This window comes from Toxotes jaculatrix, chromosome 5 (genome assembly GCF_017976425.1).
Source record: "Toxotes jaculatrix isolate fToxJac2 chromosome 5, fToxJac2.pri, whole genome shotgun sequence".
Taxonomy (NCBI): Eukaryota; Metazoa; Chordata; class Actinopteri; family Toxotidae; genus Toxotes; species Toxotes jaculatrix.
The window spans coordinates 28810202-28831028 of record NC_054398.1 but is presented as its reverse complement, the minus strand read 5'-3'; the positions used below and the strand labels follow the sequence as shown (position 1 = coordinate 28831028).

The window sequence follows — 20827 nt, the reverse complement described above, 5'->3', positions numbered from 1 at the left end:
GCAGAATGACAACAGATTGAAAACAACACAGCTCTTACATGAGACTTTGCTCTCATGTAAGAGGGGTCTTTTACATGTATGTGTGCAGGGGCCCGTTTGCCTCCATGCATGTCCTCTTTGTCACTGTGAGAGGGATAACATCACCTTAGTCATTTTATTTTACAGAGTGTAACACTAACAGCCTCATCTGTAACAGAGATCTTCCTCCACCCAACATGGAGGAGAAGAGGAGTTATGTTTATGAATCCCTTAAATTTAGGAGAGAAAATGTCGGTCTAGCCGGCACAGGCTTAACACAGCGTCTCAGACATCCTTCAGCCTGACAGGAGCCTCAGTGGGACTCAGCAGCAGACGTAAAGCTGCTGATCCAGGCTCAACAGACGAGATGCATCGTGAGAAAATGAAATGTTAGCAGCAGAAACCAGCATGAAGAACTGTGATTTGGTCAAACTTGAGAACAAACTCCAAGGTAATTCTTATATAATGTTCTCAGTGGCAGTGGAAATAAACTTCACTCTTGCCTAACAGTCCCTGACGAGCAGAAAACTGGAATCTAAAATAAAAGTCAGCAGTTTGGAGACGAAGCTTTGTAAAAGCTGTGATGTTGGATATAGAGTCGTTATCTGCTCGGCCTTTGATGCTGATGATCCAGCAAACGAGCTCTCCATCTCTTTGAAGCTTTTTAGTTCTAACTGGAAGAAACCAAGCTCATTACTGCTCCACTAATTCACTGCGATCCTCTGATTCTGGGGCTGATGACTGAGGCTAATGAGCTTTTTGCCTTGTTTCTCCAGAGACTTCAGACATTCAAGATGACAGTTCTGGAAAACCTGGTGGTTCGCAGAGAGGCCCTGGGGACCCACATTTACATGGACTTTGGACCTGATGGCCCAGGCCCTTGAGTGAGATGAAAACATCTGTCCACAGGGTTAAAAGTACCAAGACATGAGACATTATGTGTGTTTATTAGCTCAGATTTCACTTCCTCCTGACTTCATATACCAACACTTCAAACCCCCTGAACATGTGGGATTTCTGTTGGTCTCCTTCTTTTTCTTTTTATAAACTTGTGTTAACAAACCCACTCTCCCTCCACTGGAGGACGGACAGAAAATAAATCAACATCAATTCTGACGTTTTCAAAAATGTTCTCACATGTGAGGATCTTCTGCTTTTGTCTGTTTCATAGTATCTTAAACTGGACGTCTCATTCATTCTGTGGCAGAAAAGAACACTCAGGAACATAAAAAAGCAAAGGCAGTGAAGAAGATCGGCTTTCAAGTGTTTTCTGAACAAGGCAACGTTTTCAGGTTCAATCCAACATGTCTGCCAAATAAAAATAATAATAAGATAATAATACGACCTCCACAGGTTTGTTCAGTGTTTCCGTCATCACCTCCCCCAGCTTGGTCTTTGCCTCCAGATCTCACAGAATAACATGAACCAGAGTTAAGCTGCTGACATTAACAGTAACACAGCGCCATCTACTGCCTGCTGTCAGCTGTGTTTATACTCAGTGATGTAAGATTTAATCACACAGGTCACGATCTGCTCATTAGTGGGCAACACTTCATTTCATCAGACACATCAGAGATAAAAAAAACAAACATTTTTTAATTCACTTCAAACATTAAAACATCAAATACAGTCGACGTTCAGATGGACAGATGTCATCTGCTGCTGTCCAGTCGCAGCAGGGACAGAAACACCTGCTGAAAACGGGTGGTTGGTGGACCAGTCCGTTGTCATGGCGATGTTCCTCTAGTAGTCACACTGATACATGGCTTATATTCATGGCAGATTCATTTTTCAAATCTGCTCTTGTTTAGAATGGAACTGGGACCTCCTCCATCCTCTGTCCTCCTGTTGTCCCACAGGACTTGTAATTCAGCACATGGACATAACAATCTATTACTTAACCTTTTAGTGTAAGGCTCTATATTACAGGTCCTGTCAGCCTGCAGCATCTCTGAGCCTCCTTAACACCTCCTCCGGACTGAGGGAGGAGTCCACTCTGATGAGTTTGTCTCTGGACCTGGAGCCCTGAGGGAGACAGAAGACAGGAGGAAAAGTGAGAAAGGATAAAGACATTCAACGAGTCAGGATAAATGGAGTAAATAAGAAAGAATAAAGAAGGAAAAAATCCAGTGGAGCTGTAAGAATGAAAAAGGTAAAGGAAGCAAGGATAAAGAAAGAGAAGGAGTCAGAATAAAGAAAATGAGTACTCAGGATACGAGTGCGAGGTGGTTAAGACTAAATAATAAGTTTATAAGTTTCAGGAACCTTGTCAAGAGATATGTGACTTTTCTTCAGGTCCAGGACTTCAGCCAGGTAGCGAATAAGCTCGGTATTGGCTTCTCCGTCTGTAGGAGGTGCTGCGATGGCAACGCCCACTGCCTCTGCAGAGACTTCTACAAGAGCAGAAGAAGAAAAGTGCTTTCATTTGGCCAAACTGAATTGAATTTATAACCTAATGAGATGTCGTCAGGTGTGACACATGCTCTTGTTATAAAAAAGGTGTGAAGGTGACCTGTGATGCTGCTGTGTTTGGAGCCGGGCTTCGCGTGAACCATTATGGTAACAGCACCACTTCTGTCTCGAGCCACAGGACCAGAAGCTCCAGACTCTGCTGCTCCATCACCACCAGCCTGCTGCGGCTGCTGCTTCACCTGGTTTAACAGTACAGAGGCTCAGGGAGGTTCCACATTACTGATGTACAGCCATCGTTCATTCTTCATCCACCCTGCAGTGAATACTTAGACACAGGTACAGTCAGCTGTCCTTTCCCCTGCTCAACAGTGTGGAAACAGGTTTTAAGGCTGTTTTCATTTAATGCATCTTTACAATTTTAAATCAGAACCACTTATCGTGTCTCATACTAGGGAAACACATTTTTTATATGTTAGTGTGGATTCTAAACTAAATCACTAATTCACCTAATACACCTACTAAAACTTGGGGCGGGGGGCAGGTTTTAGTGTTACACCGCTGTTGTTACAAGAAAACAGCCAATTTAGCGCGAATTAGAGTTAAACTGAGGCTGGTAGGGGTGGGGGTAAAAATTAGCTGTATTCAGATCAGAACTTGTTTAAAACTAGATTTTAAAACTCACCCCTTTCTGCTTCTTGGGCATTTGTCTTTTGGTGGACTGACGTCTTATCCCGGTGACACCGGGGGCAGCGGACCACCGGGAGGCGGTTACCGGGCAGCTGAGGTCAGATAAACGGTTTAACGTTGCTACTCTGAACCGCTGAACACGTCTACATGACCTTATAAAGACAGCAGTTGCCGTAAAACCTGCTCGGGAAAACATCCACCTGCTGCCCGTTAGCCTGCTAGCTCTTAGCTTTGACAGAACAGAAAAGGTAATAATGTAAACATCAAGGCTTCCGTTTTTCAAAATAATCACTTCCGATCACATTTTTCATAGTAAAAGTCCGAAGGTCAGTGGTGGAAAGTTAGACTGGTGTTTCTGTTTTTTACGTGAATGTTTCTAGTTTCTTACACGTTATACTTCCACTGCACGACAAACGAAAGGGAAATATTCTTCTTTTTACTGCGCCACATTCATTGTTTTAACCTTCACTTTCTTACTTCACAGATTCAGACGGATAAATAAAAACTAACCAAATAAATAAAATTAACAAATAAGTGATGATGTATCGTTATAGATTAAGAAGAGACTTTACTGACCCCCAGGAGAAATTCACAAACGACCCAGGAGTCTATAAAGAAAGCAGAATTAACTCCACCTTTACCAAAAGTCCAACATTTTCATTTACAATGATCTGAAATGAGAAAAGCAGGAAAAGACTGAACACAGCAAGTTTTGGAATTTTTGCAGGGAAATTATTTAAATGATTAGGCGATGATGACAATAGTTTCAGGTTTATTTATTTATTTTTTTTCAGTTAATCAACTAATTGTAATTGTTCTAATTTTGTTTAATCTTTGTGCAGGTCATCTGAAGTTTTCTCTGTGTTCAGCCTGCACTGCAGTTTTCAGATGTTGTGTAACTGTGTGTGGCAGCTGAGTGGACCACAGTGGTGAAGTTGGGAGTGTCTGCAGGCACGGACTGGTTTCGTCTCCTCTCCAAACCTTCCTATTCATTAAAGAAAGTTTATAGCCTGCAGACGTACTCACTGAGGGAGCCAGCTGCTTCACCAACACCCTCGTCTGACATGAACACACTCCTCAGAGAGTATCTGGACTTACACACCTGAAACCATCAATGGAGAACAACCAGAACCAGGAGGCAGAGGACAGCTCGTACCTGTGGTGAGACATTCAGTGACCTGACATGATTTAATCTGTTTGTTGTTTTACTCCATCTCACAGAGAGTCTGCTTCTGAACAATGCTCAGGCCTTTTCTATGTAATGAAGCTTCCATAGAGCTGGAAACTCTCCAGCTTTACATTCCTGCTGTGTTGCTGAGGGACAGGCTGAGACGTGGCACAGTTTTCAGACGACATGAACAGAGACACAGAAACAGACAGAGGACACAGAGCTCCTGCCTCACACAATCTTTTTCAAACTTGTAAAAATGTTCTTAAATGTGTTAAAATCCTCAACTCTTCTGTTTTTTTCTGCTGCTACTACTACTAATAATAAATTTCATTTCAGACAATTTCCTAATTCAACCCTGTTTCTATATTTATACTTTATAAAGACATTTGATGTACTTTAGTACTTCATGTACCATTTGCAGCAGCAGTAGTTGAAGCAACAGTAGTGGGAATTTCATTTGGCATAATCCTGCCTTGTCATTTGAGTTTTTATTTTTGCTATTTATTGGTTGTTATTTTGAATGTTTTGTGGTTTTTTCATCATTGTGGTCAATGTTTACTTTTGTTCTTATTTCCTGTTTGTGTTTTTCCTGCACTGAAAATGATTTTTAATGCTGTTTTCATAAGTAATTTTTTGTATATTCTGCATATTAAAGGCTTTTCCAGGCAGTGTGACCACTTCTATATTGACAAATGTTCACTGACAGAGAAATCTGATATAACCAAAGTTTGAAAATGTTGTTTTTTAACTCGCTCTTGTTGTGTCTGCAGTTTTCAGAGAACTCCGTCTCTCAGACGCAAATGGAGGAAACGTTATGGCGGCCTGGATGGCAACAAACTGTTGGAGCCCAATAAGGACCTAGACATGAAAGGTCTGTATGTTCTGTGCTCTGTGTGTGTGTGTGTGTGTGTGTGTGTGTGAAACACCCTGTGATTAGTGGTCTGTGGAGGATCCTTCAGTGGGCAGGGTCTGCTGGTATCTAAATTAGGTTTCTGCCCAGTTGTCACCACAGAGCAGTTCTGTGGCTCCACCTCTCAGTCTATTTTCCCTATGAAAGACTGAGATCTGCTCTAACTACAGCAAACACACACAGCTGCTCTGCTATTTCAGTCATCTCTATTTTTATTTCTCTGTTTTCTTCATAATGAATATACTCCTTGTCAGCCTAGTGTTGTTGTGGTTTTTGACTTGTTTTACTGGTCCGGCTAATGTTCTTTTGGTTGTGGTCTGGTTAACAGTCTGCATGGAGAGTCCTCTTAGCCTTGCATCATGGTCCACAGTGATATTGTCCTAAAGTTTTGGTTTGAGTGAATTTGACCTTGAATTGAGAGAAACACACCTGCTGATCTGGGATCTCTCATCAGCTCAGAAACTGAAACATCCACTGTTTCTTCTCTTCTCTGGCAGAGGATGGAGGGATGACAGATGAGAACCAGCAGAGAAATGCTGAGAACCAGGTAGACCTGCCTGAACATGTTGGACACATATTATGGTGTTATGAAGTCAAACTCTCAGAGAGTTGTTGTCCTCCAGTTCTCGATCCAGAAACACTGATAACTTTAGTGTTAAATGTGGTCCAGAGAGGTCACTGCAGTATTTCCTGTTTCTAACTTTCATTTCATTTTCAGGAACAATCTGCAGATAAATACAATCAATCAAAATGACAAAACAGCAGATTAGAGGGAGGGGATCAAGTCCATTTGTAAATTTGATTTTAACATCAGTTTTCTTTGTTGATGCCATCGTGTCCAAGGATGCAGCTCCCCGCCCAGCACCCAGGAGCCTGATCCAGAACCAGGTCCAGAGTCCAGTCCAGAATCCAGTCCAGAAGCCTGTTAGCCTCGTCAGTCCTGGACTTGCAGGTACAACTGGAGTTACAGATCTAGCAGATGAAAACGTCCTGTTCTGCTCTGTTTTTTTTTCTGTGTCGTGCTGTTGTTGTCGTCTGCTCTGTGCTCATGTCCTGTTTTTAGTTTTTGTGTTTATGTTGTGTTTTACAGCCCAAACCCACAAACACAGAAATAGCTTGGCTAGGTTTAGAGAAACATCATGGAAACAGTGGTTTTCTTTTGTTGATCCATCTCTCCACATGAGACTCTTTAGCTCAGAAAAAGTGGAGTTCTTTTCTTTTGGCTGCAGTTTGCCACAGTCCATAGTTTCATCCCAGAAAGATGAGAGAGAGGTGGCATTTCTCTGATGAAGATCTGATGCCAAAACCTGAGAGTTAATTTCTGTCTGTAAATAAAAAGGACATGTCATGAAAGTCATGAAATGATCCTCTCTCCCACAAAAAGACCAAAAATGAATCTCAACATTACAGCACCAATGGTCTGTATGATGACCAGTGTGTACATTTTACATCACAATAAACTCATGATGAAGTGTTTCTGTGTTTGTCCCAGTGTCAGTCAGTAATGGCTGCCAGAAGCCGCCCCTCCCTCAGGCGGTGGTCCAGCCGGAGGACCGAGGTTTGCCCCCCTCCCAGCCCTGGTTCCCCCCTCAGCAGAGTCCATCCAAACGCAGAGTGTAAGTTTAGAAGCCACACTTCAGCTGTCAGCTCTACCTGACAGACACAGACAACAGCAGCTACAGAGAGAGGGTTTGAAGTCTGAAGGCTGCTCAGCCTGTGTAAATGAAAACCTTGATTTGATGCAGAGTGTGAAGGTGAATGGATGAAGAGTTTTTTTGTCTTTAAAACCAGATACTGAACTCTGCTAAAAATGACTCAGCAAAAATTCTGGTCTTAACGCAGTAACTGTTTTTGTCTTTGTGGAGCTGCACTGACTGAAATGCTCCTGTCGTTTTAACTGCTGTGCTGTTTCAGAGCTGCTGATGTGCTGTTCGACAGCTTCGCTTCAGATGGAAGAATCAACATCAACCAGTTCTTCGAGGTATTTTTTACTCATATGCAAAGATGCAGAGGAGGGAAACCAACACAAATGAACTCACCCTTTATACCAGGAATGAGATGAAACACCATCATAAATCAATGGATTTGGAAAGTCCATCATTTTCAGTCATGAAGATCAGTTCACTCATCGAGGAGCTTTTCTAACCTGAAAAATTCAGCTTGAGACTTTAAGTGTTTGACAGGAAGTGTGTGTTACAAACTGAAGGTGTGGAGGTTTAATGACGTGGGCATCTAATAAAAGTCACTATCATGTTGCATTATGGGAAGTGTAGGATCCAGGGTTTGACTGATACACTCCGACCTCTGCTGCTTCTTCTCTGACCATTTTTGTCTGCAGCTGTTTTATTTGAATAACTGTGAATTTTGCTTCGGTCTAATCCTGATTACACATTTTAATTCTCACCTTGTTAAACCATGTTTGCTTTTCTAAACATCTGTAATAGAACGTACGTCATGTTTATTGAATCAATGACACATTTTTTTGCAAAGTACAAAAATATAAAAGAATCACATGCTAATGTGCAAATGTAAAGCTCTGAGTAAGAAAACTCTCTGGTGGATTATCTCATGAAGCATTCGCATCTGTTTTTGGTGTCAGGGTTTTATGGTTGTTGGGGAGTTTCAGGGACATTTAGGGTTTGTTTGTTTTCCCTCTCAGGCCATCTGGAGCTCCGGTCTACACAGGTCCGACCCTCGGCTCAGAGAGTGTTTCTTCCATCTGAGAAAACTGCAGGACGCTGAGGGATCGGTGGACAGAAACACCTTCCACAGGTCCTTTCCCTCCTGCAGTATTTTCCTCTGTCTGGGACCAGACCTGTTTTCAGTATTTGAGCCAACCTTTCAGAAATCATGAATCTACCTCCAGTGTATGCAGATGACAGTCAGACCACTTGTGGTCCTGTTTCTTCAGGTTCAGGACACTGCTATAGGTCTTGATCTGGTTTGGTTGAATTTGTGGTTGTTGTGATGATGACATCAGTTATCGTTGTGTTGTAGGTGCGTCACAGGATTCGTCTCCCTCATTCTGAAAGCTCTGCAGGGACGATTCGTTATTCCAGATTTTTCTACCTTCACTGAAGAGACTCAGAAGTTGTTTTCCAGATGTCGTCAGCTGTCATCTGTACAGGTGAGCTCTGCAGAAGTCACCTGCTGAGGTCAGCCACAACCTCCTGCCACTGTGCCTGAAAATCCTGGGGATTCTGGGGTCAGTTTCCAAACAGTGCTGTACCATTAAAACTTCCGCCCACAGTCCAGGGTGGTGGACATGAAGACCACCACCCACAGTCTAGGGTGGTGGACTTTGATCAGAAGGAAAAGCTGAATATGTGAATTGGTTGGACGCCCTGATCCCCTCACATAGTCACAATAGCATGTTCAGTGGGAATGGTGGAACTAAATGAGTGTAACGCAGATAGAGCGCAAACAGACTCAAAACGACTGGACTGCACTATTACTCTTCTGTGTTTGTCCAATCAGGAAAAAGATAAGGACTCCATGGACAGCACCAAGTGGGGAGTCTCAGTCTGCACTGTGGATGGACAGAGGTACCAAGTTATTCCTGGCTGCTCATCATGCAGGTCACCTGTGACACCAGAACGCCTGTGTTTCAGAGACTGAGCTCTAAATAATTTAATATAACAATAAAAACAATAATAACAACAACAACAACAATAACAATAATAATAATAATAATAATGTACATGATAGTTCAACACACAGCTGTTCTGAACTATTACAACACAGTTTTTACTGAAATGGTAGATTTTACATTGATTATCAGTGAGTGTAGATTAACCAGTGCCTGTGTTACAGTTTGTCTAAAGACAAAAGACAACAGGTCCAAGGATTGTTGTTCCACTACTCTGCCTGTCATCTGTCTATCCTCTGTCTGTCCATTACTCTGTCAGATTGTCGCTGGGCGACTGGACCGGCTCTCTGGTTCTGGGTGAGGGGGCGTGGCCTGTGGTTTACGGGGTTGCGGTGGACCTGCTGGGCCCAGACCTGGTCCACAGATACGTTGGTGTGGAGGAGTACTCCAGATATGACTCTCCATTCATGCTCACTAAAACAGGTCCAGGAGCAGTGATACACTATCAGACCCCTGAACCCCCCCCCCCCCCCCCCCCCTTCTGATGTCAGCTCTGCTGTGAAACCCAAACATCCTCTGTCACACTGTTTACTCACTGTCACTATAAAAATATTAATTATTGTTGTTGTCATCAGCAAGACAAAATTCTCCTGTAAAAGCAAATGTTACATTAGAGTCACAAACTGGGCACATGACCTTTGACCTTTGACCCTGTACAACTGCAGATAGTAACAGTTTGGTTAATATTTCTATTTGCAGGGATCCCTCACAGCCCTCTCACTGAGACAGGAGCCATCATTACCACATCTTTACTACAGGTAACTCATCAATCCATCCATCCATCCATCCATCATTAACCATTAACCATTAATCATAACTGACTAACAAGCTCTGGTGTGTGTCCAGCTGGCAGGAAGGCTGAGTGCAGAGGAAGAGGAGAAGTATGACTCAGTAAGTGGTGATAACAACAGGTAGAAACTCAAACACAAACGCTGTGACACTAACATTAAGAGACTGAGTGTGTGTTTGTACTGCAGGTTCTGAACGTCATCCGCAGACTCTGCAACAAAGAGCACGCCAACTTAAACTGCACCAGGTAAAAGGACTGATCATTATAAAGTCAGATACAGTAAAAACTGTTTTCCAAACCAAACCTGCACTCACTCCACTGGGGGTATTTTTGTGTGTTGGGGTGAAGAGAGTTTGTTTTTGTGTGATCTTCAGTTATCAGAGCAGCAGGAAGGCCAGCATCAGACTCCACGCTCTGTCCTTCTACCTGCAAGAGAAAAAGGTAAAGGTCACTGAAAGGTTAAAGGTCCTCAGTGGTGTCCAGTGTGTCGTCTTGTTGCCTCTAACCAGACTCCTCTCTCCCAGTGTTTCCCGGAGAAGGTGGACATTAACACTGCTTTGGATCTGATGCTACAGGTACAGCTCATCTTTAAGAGTATTGCTGCTTTACATCCCAGAAGGTGAAGACACTCGCTGTGGGAGCTTGTCCTCAAAACCTTTAGTACACTCTGATGTGTGCAAAGCTTGTAGTCTTATAGTGGGACTTTGTGTCAGAGTCTTTAGACCTGAACTGTTCCAGGTTTTATTCACCTCATTCATTGTGTTTTATTAAATTTCTTATGTCAGTTAATTAACAGGCAGAAACCTTTGGTTAAAGTCATATTATTCCATCAGAGGAGAAATGTGGGGCTGCAGCAAGCAATTGTTTTCATTATCAATTCATCCGACATTTACATTTCTTTAATAACTGATTCATTGTTCAGTGAAAAATCATCATGATTATTCCCTGAAGATCAAGTGGACATTTTCAAGTGAATTCTTTTATCTGATCAACAGTCAAAAACACAAAGATGTTGAATTCACTGTCACAGGAAACTACAAAAGATTGACATTTGAGATGATTCACTCATCAGCCTTTGGGACTCTGTCTCTTCTGTCTGCCAGTGCTCCTCAACAGAGGTCACCTGCGAATCAGGAGCCGCCATGGCTGCCTCCTTAGCCAATGGGGGGCTCTGTCCACTGTCAGGTGACCAGGTTCTGTCGCCGGCGGCCACGCGGAGTATGCTGTCCGTGATGCAGGTGGCAGGGATGAAGGATTACTCCACAACTTTCCACTACAAGGTCCAGTCTCCAGTCTGTGTCCTCAGAAATCAGCTGTTTGGAGATGAAGGTTGTTTTTGTCCAGGAGCAGATGTTTGTGGAATTTGACTCAAAATGAGTTTGATTTGAACTTAATGAAAAACGTGATATTCCAGTTAAATGAAAAATTGTCCCTCCTCCGCTTGATAAATGATTTCACTTCTGACCACGTGTTTTCTGTGGGTAACATGTTTTTGTTTGTTTGTTTGTTTTTTTTAATTATTTCCTCTTCTGCTGTGTGTATGAAAGTTTCTGTTTCTCCACTGACAGAAACGAACATCATGTTTAAATCACCTCTGCATGTCTCGTCTGTGAGCAGCCACAGATTTGAGTTTTATTTTGCAGAGGGCGCACCCTGGTGTCCTGCGGAGGTATCATGAATGTTTCTGTGAATGTTTGCAGACGTCTGTGCCGGCGGTGTCCAGCAGCCACGGCTCCCTGCTGGCTGTGGTTCCAGGTGTTTTGGGTCTGATGGCATTTTCTCCGGAGTTAGATGCCTGTGGAAATCCCTGGAGGGCAGTCCACTTCTGCCAGGTAACACCTCCAACCTGAAACAGTTGCGTGGTGTTTACTGCTTCCATTTATTGTGAGAATCACAATAAATAAATCATAAATAGAATTATAAATTACTTTAAATTAGAATAAAAATAAATATTAATGATAAAAATTCAGAGATAAAAGTTATAAATATATTTCTCTAACATGGAGTTCTGTGTCTGTAGGAGCTGATTTCAGCCTTTCAGCTGCACAGTTTTGACATCAGGACTCCGTTCAGGCAGATTCTGGCCTACAGACAGTGGAAGGCTGAATCTGAGGTTATCTCTGATCCCAGACCAGTTTATCACTGCTTTTCAATGAGATCAGCAGGACTGTCTCTAAAAGGCCTCCTCTCCTCTGCAGGGATACCAGATCATGAACGTCCTGCTGGCAGCTTTCAGAGGAGACGTCCAGTCCCTGAGAAGGTGACGTCACATGTCAGATTTTAATATGTCAATATCACATAATCACCATTAATACTGATGATTAAGAGCAGATGAAATGACCCACACACGGTCAGTGTTTGCAGTGAAAAGTTGTTTGTTGGAACATTGTGGTGCAAACGCTGACATGTGTGTTTCACTGAAAAAAAAAATACTGTGAATAACTCGAGTGTTTGAAACAAACACTCGAGTCACATTTTCTCTGATAAAATAATCTGTCTGTGAATTACACTGAGTCAAACAGCTGCATGAGACCCTGTGCTTCACCAGAGATCTGCCTGAAGAAGACCTGCTGCTGGTTGAAAGGCTGCTGATAGAATTAAAGGGAACTGTGCTCTCTTTGTATTGCAGGCTCCACCTGGATCCTCGTTGTTGAACTCAGACATTGATGCATCATGAAAACAGCAGCTCCCACTTTGTTTCATTCCTGTGAGGGAGATAAAAAACCATGTGTGGACAGATGATTTATATGTGTGTGTGTGTGTGTGTGTCAGATATAATCCTCCATCATTGTTGATGTTGAGTCTCTTGTGGCTGTTTTCACTCCATCAAACTGAATCTGAGACAAACACTAAAACAACAGCAGCTGCAGCTTTAAGAGCCCGAATAAAAACCAGTTTAAAGACGTTTATCATAACTTTAATAATAAACTATTACTGAATATTAAATTCAATCATTAAATAATAATATCTCTTCTTCTGTGGTGGTCTGCAGGTACTTCCTGTCTGGAGTGGATGTTAATGCTGTTGACTACGACGGCCGGTCGGCTCTGCATGTGGCGGCTGCTGAAGGTCACATAGAGGTCATCTGCTTCCTGCTGGAGAATACTGGAGCAAATCCCGCCCTCAAGGACAGGTGAGGCCACACCTGCTGAACACAGTCTGTCATCCTGAGCCTCTGGATGCAGGATTTTAAAGTAGAAGAAGAAACGAAGAAACCACACATCTGTAACACTGAGTCTTAAAACTCAAAACATGGTTCACCTGCAGGTCTGGACCATTTCAGCGCCTGTGGCATGAACGACTGTTTGAATCCTGTCAGTTTAGTGCATTGAGGTGATTCCCCCGTAGAGTAATCCTTCTGTTACCGCCTCTGTCCACCAGGTGGGGGAGCTCTCCTCTGCAGGAGGCCCGGAGACACAACAGGAACTCTGCAGTTCAGCTGCTGCAGGGAGCGGTGTGACCACAGTCTGACCTGGGACCTGTTCAAGAAAAGCTGCTTTACAGAGTCTTTAAAACAGTTCTGTTCTGTTATTCACCAAAGGTATCCAGGTTACAGATGCAACGATCAATCGATTAATCAATTGACAGAAGATTGATCTGCAGATCAGTTGATAATATTCAGGATTCAAAGGATTTAAAGGCTTTTATTGTCAATTCACCATATGTCAGACATACAGGGGAATCGAAATGTTGTTTCTCTCTCTCAGCAATGTGCATTTTACAATATAAATATATACTAAAGAAATATATGGAAAACAAATATATATATATATATATATATATATATATATATATATATATATATATACACACAAATATGAAAATTGCAGATTGCTGAATATATAAAATGACGGTTTGTTGCAGCCGTGATCCAGATGAATAAACCAGTACAAGCTTCTAAAAATCAAATAAACTCTGTCCATGTTCCAGATGTTTGGAGGCAAAGTGAGAGAATTAAAAACAAAATTCAAACGACATGTTATCACAAATGTACTACCGGAAAGTTCACAGATCACAGACCGGTTCGCAGACCAGTTAAACGGAGGCTCAGTGACCAGTTTGACTTGACCAGCTCTGTGCACATGCTGTCTCCCAGTGGACAAATGCATTGAATAAATAATTAACATTCTGTCCACATTGGCTCCTGTTGTGTTGATGCTGCCGTGGAATCTGCAGCAGACACACTGGTTTCCTTTGAAACTCACACGTTAATGAACTGTTTTCCTTCTGAGCTCTGATCAGAAGGAAGCTGGTCCAGGTGGAGCTGGTCTGAACCACTTTATATACAGGTAGATAGTTTAGTCAACTGGTTCCCAAGATGGTGATGTCAGGTGATGATTGATGATGTCAGATGACGATTGATGATGTCAGGTGACGATTGATGATGTCAGATGATGGGAAAGAAGAAAAACAAAGCTCTGATTCACTGGTCTGTTTTTAATTTTTGGACTTTTTGGGATTTTTAGTAAATTGTTGATCATTTGATCAGTTACAGATATGAAACACGAGGCGTTTCGAGGGGAAATGTGTGTTTGGAGGAACTGAAAACAGCTCAGGGTCTGAAACCTGAGGCTCCGCACTGATTTCTGTCACGAACAAACTCACGATTCCTCAGTTTTATTCTGTTTTCAGTCAAACTTCTCTTCGTGATCACATCATGAATATTCATGAGAGAAGGCTTTCTGAGCCAATCATTGACCGAGCGGCAGGACGCGCTGTCAAGCTGAAATCATCCATACCGGAATTAAGTGATTTTACTTCACAATAATAGTGTTACAGTAAGTTCGTTAACAAGTTGAAAGATTTTGCTTCAGAAATTTGATGAAATGAATCAAAGAATATATTTATATGTATATAATTAAAAAAAAAAACAAAACAGATTCATCTGGCAGTTTTCCAGTTTTACATGATGACAAATTAAACATATGGTGATTTCTGACCCTTGCTCAGATAAAAGAGGAGATTAGAATATTAGAATCTGTGCAGGAGGTAATAATGGGAACATTTCACCGTTTTCAGACATTTTAATTCACTGAAGAATCAGTCGAAGAAAAAGTTACTGTAGCCTGCTGATTGTTAGAATAATTAATATTATAAATTTGATTTTCTGTGTTAAAATAAATAATATTAATAATTATTGTAGATTGCAGCTTTACAGTTCTCCCATGATGGAGTAATACAAAACTGAGGTTTTCTGTCTGTTCATTATTTGACATTCAGATACAGGTTTTATTTTGTATCAAGCTTTACTTTTACTTTGAAGCTAAAGACAGGAAGTGTCGGTGCTTAGCTCGTTTAACCGTTAGATGCAGCCTGTTGAATTAGGCAGAGGCGGCAGTTAGTCTCAGTTCCAGTGAAGACCGGTGACATCTAAGTTCAGTGTCTGTGTTTGAGTTCTTACCGGAGGGTGTGGTCCTGGTCGGGGTCGTGGTCCTGGTCCAGGTCTGTCACTCACTCTCCTGGCTTTTAGTTTGTTGGCGCCGAAGCTGAAGCGATGAGCGGAGAGTGAGCCGCCGCGGAGGAAGAGGAGGAGGAGGAGGAGGAGCTGCTGTCGGTGCTGAGCTCCGTCTCTTCAGGTGTGATCGTCTCCGGTGGGACCGAGGACGCTTTTATCCACCGGCGAAGACAGAGAAGAGAAGCAACTTCACACAGGTGAGTCACTGAGAGCGCGAGGCCACATCCTGTCAACATGCGCGAACACGAGCCGCGAGGTTTAACCCCCCAGTAAATATTAGTGAAAGAGGAAAAAAAAACTTTTCTGCTGACCGTTTAGATCTACAGGTGGATGTTGGAGTCAGACTTGTAGGTAGTTTCATGCGTGTGGGCAGATTTACAGGTGTACAATATCTTGTAGGTAAACCTACAGACCGTCAGGTAAACATTGAACATGCTGTCTTGCAGACAGATTGTCTGCTGACCTGCGATCAGGTTTATGATTTCATGTGGACCTGTAGGTAGTTGCGGTCTTCTTGTGCCCTGCTTTCTGTTTGCAGGCGGTTGGTGATGTGCCTTTCATTCAGTGGTCTGCCGTCTGTTGAAAACCACATGCAGACAACGTGAGGATCGTTGGCTCAGTTTAGAGCCTCACAGGGAGATTCCACCACAGAAGAAGAAGAATTACAGAGCAGCTGGACTCTGAAGAAGAAGAGAGACTTTTAAAAACTCTTAATGTCACCATCATGTTTGACGTTTCCTCTAATTATGTCGACATTGTCACAGTGAAGCAGGAGTTTTCCCAGCAGCACAGAGGATTTAAAATATCTGCATCATATATCCAACTGATAGAAATCTATTAACAACTGTGTGAAGTCTTTTACCAAGTTAAGATAAAAACGCTTGTTGTTAAGATCTTCTGAAAGCAGTGACGTTGGATTGTTGAACAGTTTGTAGAGATAAGACATTATTCAGGTGTTAAACATTCGAGCAGCACAGTTCTGTGGACGCTCTGCTGATCCACCACTTCACTGCAGACTGGCAAGATCACGTTCCCCAGAGGATGAATCCTCGTGACTAACAGAGACACTCAGCATGTAAATCTGTCTTATTCTGACGACGTGAGATGAGTGATGAGAGTTTTTCCAGCGCCGATTCACGGACGTGATCCCAGCTGAGGAAATAAGGCACTGAAGCTCTGTTTCTTTCTCCGTCTGTAATTGCATTAGTCTCTGAGTACTTTCTCATGACAGGGGGCTTCTGTTATAGGATTAGTCCACATGCTAACACCCGCAAACACACACGCACCTAGGCTGCAGAGCAAATCAGTGTGCTCTTTCTGAGCTGCATCGCTGTGGATCCATGTCCTGATGTCAGGAGCTGTTTCACGTTCAGCCTCTGTCCTTTGGGTGAAACTGGTGCTGTGGGGATGTGATGAGTTCAGCCCAGTTTAAAGTTGCAGCTGTGTAAAGTCTAACTTCACTCTCAGTTTCTGCTTCACAGACCAGAGCTGGTGAAGCAGTTTTGGCTTGTCTGGTGAAGAACAGCTGCAGGGTTTTGACTGACAGGTCGTGGAGCTTAACATGACCACAGAGGACATTTGTTTCTGAGGTGAAGTCATCGGTTCTGGACCAATGGGAAGACGTCTGTGTGTAGCTGTTCACACCTCACACTAACCTGCATCTCCAGTGACCACTTTGATCAGGTCTCACTTCCCTGCTCTACATGCAAATAGACATGTAAAGACCAAATGTGTTTTTGTTTTTAACCAGAGGTAGCAAAGCACTTCCTGTCTGCCTGGTCTGTGAAAGAGAAGAAGAAAACAGACTGGGTCTGTTCCTGGGTCTGCTCCAGTCATACCAAATCCCCTGAGATGTTTGACACATTCATAATTTGTCTCTGTGGACTCTGAGACATGTTCAGATGTCATGGACAAAGCCAGCTCACATTATTTGTATGACTTGTATGAGTGAGTCTGTACATCCGTCAGGTGAGTAGGCGGTCCTTCAGCGTGCCCCAAGACACGTTTGTGTCACACCGCTGACAGAATGTGGCCATACGAGGGAGGCCCAGACCACCTCCCGAAGTGGTCTGAGTGATCAGATCTCAAATATGCCCTCAGTGTGCTTTGGGTGGATTCACACCTGTACTTAGAACTGATCAACTGAGACTCATGTTAGGACCGGGTCTGGACAGGGCCTCATGTTAGGACCGGGTCTGAACAGGGCCATGTGAGCCTGAATGAATCATTTTACAGAATGAAAATAACTTAAAAGTGTAAAACGTTTGAAAGCTTGAGTGCAACTGAGCTGCACAGGCGTGGGAAAACCAAACACTCGTGCTTGGTCGTGTTTTCTCTCCTGAATGTTTCAGAGTTTCTTCACAAAGTTAGAATGAATGAAATTTGGAAACCTGCATGTGTTACAGTGAGAGGCCTGTTTGAAAGTGGTTTTTGTGGCACAGAGGAAGATGAGGCTGCTGCACAGGCTGATGGGATGTAACGCTGCGGGAGGATGTGAAGGAAGGTGGGACGAGATGAGGTGGGGGTGTTGACCTTTTTGTGATGACTGGTTTTGGTGTGTACCAGATGGGTTGCCACGGTGACAGTTACATGCATGGTGACGCCTCACGCCCACTTTTGCAGATTGGAAGGTGAGACAGTTGTTTTTCTTCCTGAGTGAATCATCAAGATGCAACAGATGCTGAGAGACATTTGGCAAAGTTACAGCAAGTGGCTTTAAATTCTTCAGTGGATCAATGAATGTGTGTGTGTGTGTGTCCTGGGAACACTACATGTGGTGAACTGTGCACACATGGTCCCATTCCCACACACAACCTGTAGTCCCTGGCATGGTCTGAACACATGCACCACACACATACACACCTTCTGAGGCATGTCAGATTTGGTGTCACCCTCCCACGATCATCTGGGTGATGAGCTACCCCCGCCCCCCACCCCCCCCCGGACTGTTCAGATTCTGGTTTTCAGTTGTTCTTTTACCTACTTCCCAAACATGGTGTTTCATTCCACCTGTTTTTATGTGTGTGACATCGCAGCTACAGAAACTGTATCATTGGATTTACTGTGAGAGGTGGTGGTGAGTCTGTTATCGAAGCTTCCACAGCAGAAAGTTTTAAAACCCATCAGTGATGCAGCCTGAGACCAGAAAACACTTCATAGAAAACACATCATATAAAATGTATATTAAGAATCCAGAATCCCTTTGGCTTCAGGTTCCAACACAAAGACCACATGAAACCACACGGCTGCAGAGGCCTGAATGTCTGAAAGTTTAATACAAGAAATGTTTAGAAACTTGACTCAGCTGTCCTAATTTCTAATCCTGTCACTGCTGCAGACGAGCAGGAGTCGGAGTTTGTTCCCCTTCCTGGTCTCTGTTGGTTCTCTCAGGCGAGAGAGAATCACTATTTATCAGCCTCCTCTGGTTTTGGCAGGACGCAGCCAAATAAACAATAGTGTGTTTGTGTTGAGGCTCAGCATGGGGCCTCCCATTGGCTGCAATCAAAGGCGACAGCACAGAGGGCCTGTAAGGGACACACTGGACTGTGAGATCCCATCAGCCACCTGGGCGTCCTGGATGGAACCCTGCCGGGGGCGGGCGGGCCTCTGAGGTCGACTTGTCGTGACTGAAGGATGAAGGATGAACTGATTAAAAAATAGCTGATTCATTTATGCTCTGGTTCTTTGATTAAAAAGTCAAATTTACAAAATGCCTGAGAACGTGAAAACCGAAGGAAAGACACCAACTGTGATTCCCAGATGCATTTCAGCAACAAACATCGCAAAACTCTGGCATGCAAACAGTGTGATGAAACTAACGTTTACGTGTTGAGAGTTCATGCTGTGTTCTGATTGGTTGGTTGCAGATGTGGCTCTTAAGTGTCACAGTTTGTGAAGTTTGAGATGGAAACGTTACACAGATCAAGTGTAAATCTTCCCGAGTTACAGAGTCAGAGAGTTCAGTTATACTAAAAGGACTGAGGATGCTTCATTTGTCAAAGACAGACAGCTGAAGCCTGAAGTTCAGTAAAACTTTGGACCGTATTTCTAACAGAATGAGGACAGTGGAAACATGCCTGTCCAATATGAACAGGAGGAAAGATTTAACATATGAGCACGTGATCATTGTTTCAGTAAAAGTGAACCTGTTGTACAGGATGACACAAACTGAGGCGACGAATCACATAAAGAGCTGATGTGTCTTTGACAAACTGACGTCTCTGTTGTTTCTGCTCGGAGCAGAAACGTTTGGCAGGGAGGCGTCCTGTTTTTCAGCAGCTGTAAAAATGTTTCTGTTAATGCTTCAGTTTTCTTTGATGTCAGAGTTTGTGGCTGAACCTCCGGTGAAGAGGTGAAGGTGTTACAGTAAGCTGTGGGTGGGGACTGATAGTGATAGTGAATGTTATTTCCAGTCCGAGTAAAACCCCCTGTTCTCTCTCCTCCTGTGGGCGTTCATGTGTGTTTCCTCGTCTCTGATACAGAGCGATTGGACGGAGACCAAAACCAGTATAAAAGAAGAGATTCACTTTAACTTCAACATACAATTAGAGTTGAGTCATTTGTGTTTCTGCCATCAAACGCACAACAAAGCTCTGCATGGCTCTGTAACCAGGAGCAGTTCAGCTCCCGTCTCTTTGCAGCAGGTTCCACTGAACAAAGCAGTGAAACTAACTGAAGTAACTTTGAGCAGGATTTTTTTTTAGCCCTTTCTGATGTGCACACATGCATGTACAGCCCCTCAGTCAGAAACAACACGTCAGAAAAAGTGAAACTTTCCCCTGCTGACAAAATTAAACCTGCGGTCGTGTCAGTTTTACAGAAGGAGAGTCTGTTAGAATATTTCAGACAGTAAAGTGACAAACTCTCACTCTGACATGTTCAGAAATACTCTCAGTTCACATGCTGATACAGAGCTGAGAGCTTAGGGCTTGGTCGTCTCTGTCTGTGGTTTCTGGAAAGCGAGACTCAGCGAGACCTCTGCGCTGTAAACAAACAGGCTGGTCTTGGGTCAGCGCCGTTGCACAGGAAGCTGTGGTTTGGAGGAAACCGATGTTTCTGCGTTTCTAAATCAATCAGACGCAGCTGAAGCTGCTCCACTCCGCCTGCTGTCAGCAGGAAGTTAAACCTGCAGAGAACTGCTGTCAGGCGCTCTTTACCTGTCAGTATGTCTGTCTGTTTACCCGTCTGTCTGTTTACCTGTCTGGTCATCTCTTGGATGGCCTGTGGTTAGATGTGGTTCAGATGCTCATGGTCCCCTCAAGATGAACTGGAATAACTCTGCTGACCCTCTGACTTTTCCTCTAGCGCCATCATCAGGTCACATTTTAATTTGTCCATCACTTTGGTTTGTGATCATTTACCTGTGGAACTAATGACGTTTCCATCATCCACAGCTGGACTGTGTGTTTCCTTCTCATTAGCTAATGTTAGCGTGGTTATGAGGAACATGGAGAACATGGCACTTGCTGAACATCAGCTTGCTAGCGCTGTCATTGTTAGCATGTTAGCACGCTAATGTTTAGCATGACTGTGAAAGGCTGGCCACCCAGAGCTGTTAGCATGGCTGCAGACCTGAGCGCCTCATAAATACTGCACCAGCTCAAAGTGTCAGAACCAGCCGAGAGGTCAGAGTTCACCAGGCTGACTAACAGCAGAGATGTACTGGACCAACAGTGGCTTAGGACTCTGTGTGTTAATATACTGATGTTGCGCTTTGTCTCTTGTCTCCACAACAG

The 20827-nt window shown here is 43.3% G+C and overlaps 3 protein-coding genes and 1 long non-coding RNA gene across 7 annotated transcripts in view; 2 read left to right on the top strand and 2 right to left on the bottom strand.

Moving 5' to 3' along the window:
• Nucleotides 1-975: 975 nt before the first annotated feature.
• On the bottom strand, nt 976-3380 carry c5h15orf40 (chromosome 5 C15orf40 homolog). Its single transcript, XM_041037905.1, has 4 exons — nt 3113-3380; nt 2531-2669; nt 2284-2411; nt 976-2043 (listed from the first exon to the last, which is right to left on the bottom strand). The coding sequence occupies exons 1-4, from the start codon at nt 3311-3313 to the stop codon at nt 1954-1956; spliced, it is 558 nt and encodes a 185-aa protein (XP_040893839.1). The 5' UTR covers nt 3314-3380; the 3' UTR covers nt 976-1953.
• Nucleotides 3246-13153, top strand: glsl (glutaminase like). Of its 3 annotated transcripts, XM_041037900.1 has the most exons (22): nt 3255-3365; nt 4116-4278; nt 5059-5159; nt 5696-5745; nt 6042-6150; nt 6691-6814; nt 7113-7179; nt 7858-7970; nt 8196-8325; nt 8676-8743; nt 9107-9270; nt 9547-9605; nt 9694-9738; nt 9825-9883; nt 10012-10078; nt 10162-10212; nt 10741-10917; nt 11338-11469; nt 11658-11750; nt 11836-11897; nt 12630-12770; nt 13019-13153. In XM_041037900.1, exons 2-22 carry the CDS (start codon nt 4232-4234, stop codon nt 13095-13097), a joined length of 1938 nt encoding a protein of 645 aa, XP_040893834.1. In that variant the 5' UTR covers nt 3255-3365; nt 4116-4231; the 3' UTR covers nt 13098-13153. The 3 variants fall into 3 exon arrangements, with proteins under 3 accessions (XP_040893835.1, XP_040893836.1, XP_040893834.1); XM_041037902.1 differs by lacking the exon at nt 13019-13153 and having other exon boundaries at nt 3249-3365; nt 12267-12731; XM_041037901.1 differs by lacking the exon at nt 13019-13153 and having other exon boundaries at nt 3246-3365; nt 11658-11897; nt 12267-12731.
• On the bottom strand, nt 11381-16611 carry LOC121181768. Its single transcript, XR_005894074.1, has 5 exons — nt 15955-16611; nt 15039-15772; nt 12899-13116; nt 11638-11889; nt 11381-11483 (listed from the first exon to the last, which is right to left on the bottom strand). It is a non-coding gene; the product is annotated as an uncharacterized LOC121181768 (long non-coding RNA).
• The window catches only part of LOC121181766 (proline-rich protein 5-like), an 18223-nt gene continuing 12549 nt past the window's right edge, over nt 15154-20827 (top strand). For both annotated transcript variants that reach the window (XM_041037904.1, XM_041037903.1), the window contains exon 1: nt 15154-15289. The gene's annotated coding sequence lies outside the window, so the exon portion shown is untranslated. The remainder of the gene's footprint in view (nt 15290-20827) is intronic.